We start from the raw sequence: 13,804 nt of genomic DNA, 5'->3' as shown, positions 1-13,804 counted from the left end.
TGTTCACAGGTTGATATACCGGGTTTTTAATTACGGGCTGTGTCCATTTAACAGTGGACCAACATTGCCTTTTAAATCAATAAAAGATCCACCTAAGCATGTAAAAAAAAGTAAAATCTCCAAGGTAAGTGACAATGAACAAAACATTACATACAGCAGAATCTCTGTCTGAGTATCTCTGAAAGGCGGATATGTACTCTTCTACAGTCCACTAACCGGAACAACTTCCTTATTAGGCGTTTATATTATGAGGAAAACTGTCTTGGACAAACTTTTTGTAACAGTTATTAATTCAACCCAAATTACCTTTTTTTTCTCCTGTTTCATCATTGCGCATAAACTTAATGAACTATGCTAACCTATTGATTTTAGCAACCAGAACGAAACCCCTTTCACAGATCTTAGCTAGTTAGGATATTTTTAGGACTGTCTGGATTTTCAGATAACTCGCCTGTGGGCTTTTTTAAGCTGAAGTGTAAGAAAAGGTTAATAAGTCACAGAATCATGTCAGCATCTCTATCCCAGAGTCCTCACGCTCTGAGATCCCTCACTGATCTCGGTATGAGTTTGGCTTGCACAAGAATGGCGAATTTTCAGCTCAAAGCTGTTTATTTGGAATAATCATTTGGCAATTTCCATCCAATGAGAATGACGGATTAGTTTTAGAGAGCTAGCCACACACAACCTAAATTTGGCCAAAATAAACCAATTATAACAGGTTTGAAAAGGAACAACCATATGTATGTTATGTACCACTCAAAATCTATAAAACTACTGGGCAAACAGCATAGTCTATGCTTGTTTTTATATGTACTTAAGCTTTGCTGAGGTATTTCTTGAAATACAGAGAAGCATCTTTAAAAACAATAGGAAAAAAAACATCAAAACATGAGTTATATTCTGCACAAGTTTTTAGGGGAGAAGGGATTAAGTTATATTGAAAGTTCCATAATCATTAAAGGAATAACCACTTGTGTTAGTATCGATAATATCATATTCTTCCTTGGCTTTTTATTCCTTCAGAGCATTACAAGAAATGTAAAGTTGTGGCTTTATAAAAGATAATTTTGCCTTGACTTTGCCCGCCAGTGTTGGAAAATGACCTGCAATATTTCTGTCTTTTTCCTAGGAAAAATATGCCCAGTGTCCACCTCTGGAACGGGCTGGCTGTGGCCACGCTGGCCTCCTCCAGGAGATGGGACATGCCATCTCTTGCACAAAGGCAAGATTGTTCTCACAAATGCTAGCTGAAGTCAAGTTTCTTTCACGCAGCAAAAATTAAGCATAGTTTTTCTGTTTGAATTTTAACATTATCTGGTAACTTCTACTTGCAGCTAACAGTTATTTACCTCTCTACAATGAAAATACTTAGACTGTTGTTCACACTGGATTTCTCACCCATATATACTTGAGGAATTGGAGGAAGGTATACGTCATATTTAGAGTTTATCCTAGGCAGATACTGTGTCTGAAGTGCAGTTTTCTAATCCTTTTTAAGGACAATCAGCCTATCTTGACTGTGACACTAATGTTAAATGTAACTGCAGCCATTACCAAGTAGTTTCCATAAGTGGTTTTATTACTGGTTAGATTTTACAAATTCTGGTATTTGAACAGACTTCGACCTTAAAATTCTAAAACAACAAAGCAACCAATGAAAGGCTTAGGACTATTCAAAGTAACAAACTGTTAACATTTTTGCCCTGGTCATAAATATACAGAGAGAAAAGAGAAAAGTGGACATGGAATCCAAAGAATGTAGATAAAACAGTATATAAGGCACATGGCAGTCTTTGAAAATACAGAAGCTTTAGCCAACTTAAATTAATTGCTGTTTCCCTTGCTCAGTCCACAAAACTGTACAGTTACACAAATGTTGTGTTGCATTAGATCTTCCAAGTTATTCTTCAGTCCGTACTCCATAATACCAGAACACTACTTTTCCTTCTGTTTTTTAGGAGAGATCCTAATTGTGGTTAGTCAGTTGCTCAAAGCCTCTATTAAAATACACTTGGAATTTCAGCTAAGAATAATTTCTTTTTCAAAGAAATTATTAAGAAAGAGTCATCAGAAAAGATTCGTAAGAGTTGTCTGTGAAGGACTTCGAGATTCATGAACCTCAAGACTTCCGGGCACTGATGTCAAGACAGATGTCACAGTAGGCATAGTAGGATTAGTCAAGTCCGTTAAAGTAGTGGGAGTGCTGGACGGACTCATGGAGGCATTGGATATTTCTGAGGCAGGACCTGATGGGGTCCCTGCTTGCAGTGTTGAGTCTGAAGTCTTATCCACCCCTGTGTTTTCTTGGCGTAAGAGGTTCCGTCTGAATTTGGCTCGAGCATTTTGAAACCAAACCTGAAATAGTTTAATATAACAGGGTAGCATTTAAAGAGCTGCAGTGTTTGAAAAAGCAAAAGCATACTCACAAGTTCACCAATGCTTGAATTGGGGAAGATGTTTTTACTGGTAACGTATTAGGAAAGTAGCCCCAGTCACGAGAAGTGTCCTCTGCAGGCCTGTAAAACATTCCTCTCTCCCTCTTCTGCAATCCCGTATAAACAGTCTGCCTGGGGCAGGAGTGGACTAAGGCTGGAGGAGGGGAGTCTTTCTGGGCAAGCTGTGTATAAGGATGCTTAGAAATGTGGCAGCCTGCATGAATCCTCGATTGCCCTCAATCCCAGAAGTATTTGTCTGGATGAAGCAGAGGTCAAGCATCTGATGAATATAAAATAACAAGTTTTGGCACCCTCGTATCTTAAGCCCATCTCCCGTCGTAAGCAGCAGGTGGCAGAGACCTCAGCACCCCGCCTGTCTGCGCACTCCGAGAGCTCTCCCAGGAACTTTCTCCTACCTCAGTGTCTGCAACACTCTCACTTCTAAAAGCACTGTCCCTCTTCCTTACTCTTCTCTCGCTCTTCTTCCTGAAATGCTTCAGCTCCCTTCGCTTATGCCAGTCTCCTTTTTCAAATGCTTTCAGTACTGGATTGATGTTGGGAAAAGAGATTCGAATGGTATTAAAGACCCACGTTGCACTAAAAACTGTTATTTCATGGAAATTATATCCACATACAGACATTTTTCCAAGATTGCTACTTCTTCCATTATTAGATTATTATCTATGGGTGAGGGACAAAAGCTATGACTTCAGCTTTCTTGATTAAATTTTGGTGTTTAGGTCCAAGTTAATAATGCTTTCCACTGTCTGCAGGATTTGTTTAAAGATAAATTTTTTTTCTGACTTATTTGAAAATAGATAAAGTGTATTTGTGAAACTTTCATGAAACTGAGGTGCAGTGTATTACTTTGACTACATTTGAAAATGTCATTAAATACGCTGTTATCTGATATGTGTTGATACCAGGTACCTTTGCTGCTACAAACTAGCTGAAATTTCCCTGTGCTTTTCCATCAGGAGGCCTCTGTCACTGTTACATTCTTTGCAGTGGACCCAAGCTTGATGCTACTGTCCTCATGTTGATCTGCTACAAGGAATAGGACTGAGTCTTTCCATTCCAGATGCAATGAGCCCCATCAGCTCGGTATCTGCTGGAGAACGGAACCGATCGAGGGACAGGACCTGCGCAGCCATGCAGTTATCTCCATTAGACTTCTCCCTGTGGCCCTTACAGGGAAACTGAGTGCGTGGAACTCATGAGGCCGCACCAGCCTGCACAGAAATTCTGTCCTCTAGCTCTGAAACAGCCCCTGCCACAGGATCTGCTTTTAGCCAGACCGCTAGCAGAGGAGCGATACATAAACACGAGCAGTCCTGCGAGGTGCTCTTTGCTCTCTCAGCTTGCCAGCTGCAGTTAGAACTGATGAACATGTCTCAGCTCATTTATCTCTGGCTGATTTTCTTCTCATCTGGATGCTCCAGCCCCAAACTCCCCCTGTTGAACACTCTTACTTTTTCTCTGGAAAGCTTTCTCCCCCAACCAAAGCTCTTTAAGGTGCATGCTCTCTCCCTCACACTCCCTCCAGGGAATGCCACAAGGAGGTACTCCTGAAGCACAAATTCTAGCAGTGGCCATAGGAGCTGCATTTGTGGGCCATGTATAAATCACATCCCTACAGGTCCTTGTTTCTGAATGCTCAGTACTTTAAATCAGTTTATGTTGGCATTCCCTTTGTTAAAACACTTATTTTAAAGGCTATTTATCAGTTTCATATATGACAAGAGAACAAAAATCTTCTGAACAGGTAAAAATATACTAATTTTGTAATGTAGACCATTATCGTGGTAAAGCTGTTAAAGGCCAGCAATGTGGTCAGAATGAGGCAAACCCAAATGTCTTCTGCTGTGACTGTTCATTCAGAGCCAGGCAAGAAGGGAGGCACAGGCGTGTGTGCGCGGGGTTCTGAGCAAGGAGAGGAGCCTCCTGTGCAGGAGATGCAAGTGAAGCAAATTGGTTCGTTGTGGTCATTCCAGCCACAAGGTCTCAAGTGCCAGCTAGTTAGGAATAGTGAAACCCAGGAATTTGAATGTTTATGGGATTTTTTTACCTGTCAGTGAGGAATAATTTATATTTGTTCCACAAAATAATTTGGTTTTGATCTCTTAAATGTAGCTTCTAGTAATTGTAAAAAGAATAATACATATGAAGGTGAAATGGAAGTTTAGTGACTGCCACTGTTGATACGAATCTATACCATAGTCACATGATAATTAGAACAGAACATACTAACCCACCAGTTCAGTTGCATATACACATACTTCTGAATAATTTCACACTTGTGTTCATTAAAAATATACATTTTTATATATGCAATAGCCCCATATATGAATAACATTTCCATTCCTATTCACAAAGCAATTTTCTTCTTTAAAGTGTATAAAACTGTAGAAAGCACCACCACTGTTTCGGTTTTTTAACATTGTTCCCAAATGTCCAACTGCTCTTTAACCTCAACAGGGCAAGAGATTCTACAGTATTTTTTCTGTTTGTGATTTGAAACATGTAGTATGTAAAGAAAAGAGAGTGTATTCCCCTTTATCTACCATTAAGTACAAAAACCTGTGCTCAGATGCCCTTACCAATGACCATTCATGCTGCCTTCAGCAGCTGCACATCTCACATGGTTCAGGTTCTCTTTAGCAGTGGTAATTCACATTAGATATAGAAAACATTACATAATCTTGTAAGTATTATTCAAAAATGGAGATTATATGACTACTTTCATTTCCTTCCTCACTGAGATATTGGCAGGATTAATCAGCGAATGGCTATAAAGCTCTTTAAATTTGCCCAACAATTAATATTCATATTATTACTGAAAAGATATCTAAATATTTGTTAACTGAAATTCTGAAAATACCTTGCCCTATGACAGAAAGGGGTAACATAATTATCAGAATAGTGACAGGGTATTCTGATATTGCCCTTCAGATATGACACTATTCAGCAAAGACTTCATGTTGAAGGGTAGTGAAAGAACTGAAACTATTGTTTTCGGAGCTGTAGGCATGTAGGCCTGCTTCCCTCCTGCCCCGTGCCGTTCCTTGGGGCTGTGCAAAGCAGCGTGTAAGAGGTGGAGAGTCAGTGCTGTGCGCTCACGTTGGCAATTCAGGCCCTGCACCTGTAGCGGTATTACAGCAAAGAAATAACAACCCAAACATACTGAACTGAAAGAATTGTTCCAGAAGGACTTATCTCACGTCAATTACACAATTAGGAATCCGGTCCTCAGCACAGGGGAATAAACAAAATCATTGGGAAGTATTTAGTGGGTTTCTGTCCAACTGTATCATTGTAAGGCTGAGCTATTTCAAATCAAAGAGGAAAACATGGACCAAAGCTCCCACTGAAAAATAAAAGCAGCTGCAAGACCCACCACTGATGTTACCACAGTCTGGTTAGCGAGGCTGGCTGCCTGTAGCTGGGCAGCTCAGCAGCGAGGCAGAATAATATTTACTGTGGTTACAATATTATACTATCTCTTCAGTGATCTGTGCAGCTAACTCTTCATCTCCATCAAGTAAAATAGGAATAAAATAACATCTTCATATGATAAGGAAGTATTGAAAATAACTAAGCAAAGTATTGTAAAGGATTTGGATACTGCAGTGAATGAGATCATCTAATAATCTTGGATAACTTTATTTTCTTGTTTGTAACACTGCGGCAACAGTTACATGCTAGTTGTGTGAATATCTTGTGCTAGAAACAAATCTTTAAACTCAGTTTCTCTCATTCACCCAGCTACTTGGAAACATTTAGCTTTACTGAATTTTACTAACTAGTAAGTGAAGAAACAAAAATATCAGGGATGCTGCACCACGAAGCAAACTGCATTCACTCATTGCGCACACATTCTGATCACTGCTGCAGTCAGTAAACGCGGTGAGAGGGGAACAACGGGCTGTTTATGAATGGGGGCTGGGTAAGGAGTCTGCAGTGTGTGAGCCCAAAGCAAATCTTCACCGAAAGGAAGCGTAGGGTCCACACGCCTGACTGTGAAAATTTTCATGCTCATTGACTGCTGGAAACCGAATTAGCAAAATCCAGATGCATGCCGTAATCTTCATAGGGTTTTCATAGCAGCTTTACTGGGGAGTGATTCAAGAAAGAATAAGCAGTGTACAAGAACCCACTGAAAAATAATGCTTTACGTTCCTAAACTGCTTCTCCCAGTCCTGTTCCAGACTCCTGGGCAGAGAAGAGGTACATACCTATAGCTAACAAACCATGTCTTCTTAGGGCTGTCTACTTTCACCTTCCCTTTCTAAACTTGCAAAAAGAAAGATCAGTTCCCAAAAGAGGAACATTTATGCAAGTTAGTTAGCTGGTCACTTTAATTATGAATGATAGCTTACAATAACGGGCTTGTGTTCCCCAGCTGCAGTGTGAGAGGTATATGAATTAAATTGCAAATATAAAGCTAAATTGGAATGAAAATAAACAAAAATAGGGGTTCAAAAATACAAGTGGGCTTACTGTGATTCTAATGTGGCTACTGATGGAAATCGTCTGCATTACGAAGCCACTGAAGGAAACATAATTTATGAAGCAGTTTGTTAGACTTCCACGCCATTCCACTTGTGGACATGTGTAGCTGACGACTAATTGTATATAAAGCAAAGAGAGAAGTCAAGTCTTCCAAATCTGGTATCACAGGTCATTAAGAATACAATCCAATTCTCTGCTCATCTACAGACAAAGTACCCTCATGCTATGGGGGAGTGACTACATAGCAAGGGCTCTAGAGCTGCTTCCTAAATCAGTAGGAACTCCGCTATGTGTGTTGAGGAAGTGCACTGGTTTCAGAACAAGAGAATCTGTTTCTCCCGATCTGCTGCCTTGTCTTTGCTATTAAAATATCTTCTATTGCTGATATACAAAGAGCCACAATCCTTCCTCAGCTGAACTGAGATCTGAACCCAGTGGAAATACAACAGTTCACAAACGTGCGTGGTAACAGCAGTGGTAATGCCCAAGATTTCTTACTATGGGCAAGTGCGCGCTTCCGTCTGGGAGTGCTCGCACCTTCAGTGGGTAAGACAGACTCATAGTAATGATGCTTGTTTAGATCAATAGTGCCACTGAATTACTTTGTGTTCAGTAAATGACACAGACAGAACGCCAACCTTTCTGGCTCAGAAGAATTAACAAGTGACACTATCTCAGTAACCAACAAACACCATGAAGAGTTTTCCCCAGCAAAGAGCAACCCCAAAACTCATAGAGGTGAACTTCGGTTTGAAAAATTGCCTCTCATGGGTTAGAACCTTTTAGAACCTTTGGGCACAAAGGTTCTAAAATAAAAACAGTTTTTTTAAAGTTTGTTTTTTCATGGCCCAAATTAATTTTCAGACAAAACGTCAAAGAGTATGGAGCAGAGAGTGCTCGTAACAGACAGGAAAACACAAGTGATGCTAGACAAAGTATCTCTCCAAGCCATTTTGTTGAATTGCCTCCAACAGCACCACCCTCTGTGTGCAATCCTCACCACCAACTAGTACTTTCCACCACTTTTCAGCTAAAGGAGCCCAGACCTAAAGGAGTATTTAACTGTGAAAGTAAAAGAAGTGAAGTAACAAAACATTAAAAAAAGTTTAGTGGAGTTATAAGGGTCTGCCACAAAAAAGGAGGAACCACTAAGCACCTTAATGCTGCAAAATGTGATATGTTTAAGATGCAAACAGAAGCAATGAAGAAACTGACAGAGGAACTGGAGCGTAATGGAGATGTGGAGTCTGATTTGGGAGACAAGGAAATACAGTCTGAAAAGGAAGGAAGAAACAGGGACAGTAACTTGGAAAAAAGATGGAAGGAAAGACTGACTAGGTGAAGAGAGAGGGAGTCAAAATTGGCGTAAAGAGAGAGAACACAAAGAAGATCAAGAGAAAGTATCTAAACTCTGAGGGTAAAATAAAGGAGACATGTTAAGGGTAGACAAATGTGGTAAAATGTTTCACCCATGTGCATGGACAAAGGAGGGATGCTATGAGAGACACTACGTCAAGTGTTAGGACATGTACTAGTTATAGCAGGAATCTGTTCCACCACCACAAATCAGCCTCGTAAAAACAAGTAAGATCCAGCTATGGAGGATGCAGCCAAGAGAAGTAATTACGTATGTTTTTTCATTAGTAGTTTTTACTAGGAAACCTATGAAACCCTTATTCCTTCTTCTGTTAGGTGTTAACACTGTGAGATCCAGAATCTCTCCAGTGAATTCAGTTTTTCTCAATATTTTTTATCTCCTGCCCTCCACTCGCCTATGAATTTGCCCATGATGCTTTCCCAGGAGTCTGTCTCTGAGCTCTACCTGTCTCTGTGAAGTTCACAATTTTCTACAATGAAGACCTGTTTAAAAATATCAACAATAGATCCTGGAATGCCATGGCTCCTATATGCCCAAATTTATCTCTACGTATAGTTATTTGGATAAGTACCCGTTAAAATTGGCTTCTGAATGAGAACTATAAATTAAAATGGAGCCGAATCAACTAATATTCTCACCTTTGCTTCCCGTAATAGTTCAAATGGAGTGTGTATCCATGAAGCGAGAAAAATCCAGCTTTTAAAGTAGTTTTAAAAATGCAGTCTCACTCTAAGTTACTAAACTATGAATAAAAAAAATTAGTCTTTGAAAAATTACATTTATATCCACTTCAGTTATGAAAGAAAATATATCCTCCTTGTCCTGATAAAATAAATTCAAACTGCTGATTGATTTCAAATTATTGAATTTCAAAATAACAGTAATTTCTAAATTAAGAGCTCTTTATTTGCAATGAACACACCAACTAGAATAATTCACCTTTTCTTAAGGCAGATTGCCAGCTAAAACATGCACCAGAGTTAACCAACTACAGGGAAACAAGCAGGGCCCCAAACCTTTACCACTGTCATTAAAAATTAGAACCGAAGCGGTCTGCTTTTGGGAAACTGAAAAGAAATAATTTCTTTCATACTTTGTAGGATTTAACTGAAGTCTCACAGAAGTATGAACGATTAAGAGCAGCCTGGAAAGCGGCAAAATCTGTGGCACTTTAAATATAAAGCTGCTGGTTTACTGGCTTTGGGAGACAAAAGACTGTGCTGCTTACCTGAAGAACTCTTTTGGTCAGGCCGGTTTTCTGCGCTAGCTGCTTCAAGTCCTTGGCATCAGGATTGTGGTTAATAGCAAAGTAGGACTTCATTGTCCGCAACTGGTGGTGTTTGAACGACGTCCTCATACGCTTTGTTTTTTGATTGCTGGGGTATTGCTGGTCTCTATCCAGGTGGTCACCATCGTTTTCATTGCAACTTAAAGCTTAAGGCAACAAGAGGAAAAGGCGTGTAAATCTATTGCTCTGTGACCAGCATTGTTTGCAGTTCATCTGAGTGCAGCAATTAAAATAACATACCGTGGCATGTATTGTGCTGGTACAAATCCTACTTGCCTTCCCCTCCATTTCTGCATCTTCTATTTTTCCCTTACAATAACCAGCCTGCAAGGACCCTCACCTGCCTCTTTATGGCTTTTAAAATGTCAGCTCTGTTTCCTTTTTTCTTTCCTCCGTCTCCACACAGCCTTTCCTCCACTTTCTGCTTGTAGGACAGTGGCTGTCCTCAACTCTGTAAAGGGTTTTAATGTACTTTGTATCACTGGAAATGGCATTGTAACGTACAAAGAAAGCTGTACAATGCAGTCCACTTAAATCTCGATGGAACCAAGACCAGTTAAAATTATAATTATTTCCTCCATCAAACTAAACCCTGTAGTGTACAAGAGAGACCACTAAACGAAACACTGTAAAAGAAATAAAGTTTGTGGGTACCAGACAGCAAATTATGACCATAATTTGACTAGCTAAAGAAATAAAGCTGTTAATACAATGTATCACTGGCATGCCAAATGAAAAATATCTTTGTAATTATTTATTATTTATATGTCTGTATTTCCTTTTTTGTAAAAGGATTTGCAAATATTAGTTTGAAAGATCTATTCCGTTATATCCCTCTGAAATCACTGAAAGACATTGCTTGCATAAATCAACCGTAAAATCTGTAAAGCAGGTCTATGACCAAGGACCATTATAATAATTATCAAGTGGTGTTAAGTGTTGAATGCCAAGTAAAACAGTCTCATACACCAAAAGTAGTTTTTCATTTATTTGTGCATACAATAAACCGCAGAAAAACTCTTAAAATAACATTAAGGGCCAAGGTTAAATCCACTAAAAAATGCAGGGATATAACTGAAAATTAGCTCTGACAAACCATCATTAATCAGCTTTTTCTGTTCCAGTACCTACAACTCCCTTTTCATTTCCTCTAAGTTTTATGATGAAAACAATGAGAAGTCACTAATATCTGTGTTCCATGTTGCACGCAGAAAATGAGATAAAAAATATTTTAAAATGTGAATGACTGGTGAATTTGTTTTCAGTTGTCCATTGTTGCTGGTTCATTACATGTCTCTCAGACTTGCATTTATAGCCTTAGCTTAAATTCATGGTACCCATCAGAGGTTTTCAGCCCTATTGAAAACTTACAAATTTTGAAAGGCAAAGTCAGCTAAAATATTTTAAAAATACACATAAACCGCATGTACTCACAAGTAACAATGCATACAGATTCTATAAGCAGCAGTTTTGCAGCCTGTATAGCAGCTGTTTTGCAAACTTCAGCTTTTCAAAACCTTCCACACAGATACTGCACGATACAGAGCAAGGCCTGCAAAAATTCAGCTTTGACACCAAAAGCCTATTTGGTTAATAAATACGTAACAAGCATCTGAAGCTGGAAACTTTCCCGTGTGTTTCTGCCCTCCCACAATTTAAAAAACTGCTCTAAAAAAAAGTACCGAGTATATAAATGTGCATATGCGTGCCTATGTGCATGCATGTGTGTCCATTTGTATAAATCCTTTCCAGACCTAAGCAGTTTGTGCCAAATTCTAGCAATAAGAAGCATTTCTGTTTGTTTTCCTGCAGCATGGAAAGACTGGAAGCACCTGAATTTAAAAGGTAGTAGACGCTTAAAAAGAGACAGTAAAAATGCAGTATTAGTGGAGCTGGGTGGAATGTAGTAAAACTGTTTCTCGTTTCAGAACTGGGATCCAGCTGCCAAACTGGGGTCATCCCACATGCTCCGGTCTCCTTCATAGCTACGATTCCTGATGTAAGAACACTGGGATGAGTAAGTGAAACTATATTGCTCATAGCAAATTCTATTATGGAAATATAAAACCAAGCAGTGCTTGGTTTTAAAATGTGCTCACAAAATTTTAGATATTAGTAATGGAAAAGACCTCTGTGTGTTATCTTAAATGCTTTCAAACCCTCCCAGAAATAACAAGGCAGAGGAAATGCATCAAAATATCTGTCTGAAGGACTGAGGTCTGTTTGTGTTAATATGCAACAAAACAAACCCTAGGGCTGCAAGTAGCTGGATTTTGAGTTGTTCCATAGAGATTGAGATACATTCAGGATCCAAGGAAATAAAAGTGATTCTAAACTCTCCCAAAATGGAATGAGGGTAGCAGCTTTTCATCAAGCCTAACAATTTACTCTTTGAATTTCTCAAAATTTTACCTGCTCATCTACTCAAAATTAATATTAAAATCACAGCAAATATGTACCATTTGAGACCGGCAAAATGTCATCCTTTTCTATTAAGGAAGTTATAGAACAGATTAGGAAGTGCACAAGGGTGTCTGCTGTCCGTTGTCTCGCGCAACCGGTTTGGGTACCTCCAGGCATCAGTGATATGACATAAATATCCCCAGTTAGTGCCACTTCCCCTCTCGTATTTGGTTGTGGTGCCTGGTACCATCTTCAGAAGTCTGTTGTATTACGTTTAATATTATGTGCATCTCTCACAGAATCTGAAATGTCTATGGGTGTTGCAAACACAGAGATACAGAATGGGCCAAGGGTGTAAGCACGTGGAGATTTTAAGAGCTAAGGAGTTTCCGCAGAAGGCATCACAGTGTAGGAATAACATCGTATGGGCTCCTCAAGCAACCCCCTGCTTTTCGGGCACTTCTGCCCTGTTCCTTTGTGGTGTTCCTGTGTATCTGCCCGAGGAATTGTTGAACTACCCGGACATAAGATTTCCATTCAGTTGCAGTGTCTGGAGCTCCTGCTGGGAGTTGAGAAATTGGTAAAATTCCAGTCAAATAAAGGAATCTTAAAATAACTAATGTTTCATTCCTATTTTGTGATAAAACAAATTCTGAAGTTGTGCCAAGCCTCTTTTTTGTCCCTAGCATATATCTAAGGCCCTCATGCCTTTCACCCTGTCCCTACATCCAGGCCATTGCCCTTCTGTCCTTGGCTGGTCTCAGCAGAGGCCAGCCCTTACAGCCTCCTCCTTTAGCACCACGGCACAAATGTCCACTCGGCCACAAGATGGTGATGTCCACGGAGAGCATCACTAGAAATTGAGACTGAAACATTATATTTTGATATCAGTGACCAAAATACCCTCTGCAGTGTAGTGGATAACGCTATCTCCAGAAACAGCTATGTGAGCGTAAAGCAGGATGTGCTGTTATCTTTGTAACTAGAACCATTTGAAGAAAACTTGGGAGCACTGTTCCACACTCAGACTGCCAGATCCCCCCACATATCAGCATTTGGGGCAAAACATGTGCTTAGCAGTGAGTAGGTCACTAAGTACATGGCATATGAAGAAGATAGGAAAGAGGAATTTCCTTTGGGGGAACTTTTGTTCTTGGTAGCTTGTGTTTGACATGTTAAATTACCCAAAGAGAAAGCAAACTAATCCTGATTCTGAAAGAATGATGAAACAAGAGACGCATTTGGTGCATACATCAGCTCTCCCCATTCAGTGACTCAGGAACATACACCCCTTTCCTTCTGTAACAAGAGTCAAGGGGGTGTTTTAACCTTCTGCTGCCTGGAGAGGGAACTTGTGATTAACTAGACTAGGCAGGGGTGCAGCCTTATTTGTTGTTTAGCGGGAGTGTGTAAAGGACTTTGTGGTACCCACATCCTTGAAGGGGACAAGGACGAAACAGAGTCCTCTGAATGGCACTTGGAAAGGAACAGTGATAGTCTTTCTCCCCGGTGGAAGGAGAAGACACTTGTAGAAAGTAGATGCCTGAACACCTCAGCACAACTGGGATTAAAAGGAGTGAAGCTGTGGCGCTTGGAGCAGGCAAGGTGCCCCTCGCTGCCTCTGAGGCACCTGGCCGCACTGAACTGAGGGCACCTCGGCCAAGCCTTCAGAGCAACAGACACAGAAAGCGCTGCCCCATCCTTGAAACGCCAAGAAGTGTTTCCAGCAAGAGGGAGATAAAGCCTGTCTTAGGGAGCGGCTATCTTCCGGGCTCAGCATCACGAGGC

General features: G+C 40.1%; 1 protein-coding gene across 1 annotated transcript; it reads right to left on the bottom strand.

Annotated features, from left to right (window-relative positions):
- Window positions 1-1,563: 1,563 nt before the first annotated feature.
- Window positions 1,564-9,759, bottom strand: LOC104277179 (LIM/homeobox protein Lhx2; the record flags this gene model as incomplete). The annotated part of the gene is made up of 2 exons (XM_009873744.1): window positions 1,564-2,355; window positions 9,554-9,759. Coding segments are annotated over 2 exons (494 nt in total), but the record flags the coding sequence as incomplete, so codon positions are not given.
- Window positions 9,760-13,804: the final 4,045 nt, after the last annotated feature.

Source organism: Apaloderma vittatum, unplaced genomic scaffold (genome assembly GCF_000703405.1).
Source record: "Apaloderma vittatum isolate BGI_N311 unplaced genomic scaffold, ASM70340v1 scaffold3407, whole genome shotgun sequence".
Classification (NCBI taxonomy): domain Eukaryota; kingdom Metazoa; phylum Chordata; class Aves; order Trogoniformes; family Trogonidae; genus Apaloderma; species Apaloderma vittatum.
This window is presented reverse-complemented; position numbering and strand designations above follow the sequence as displayed.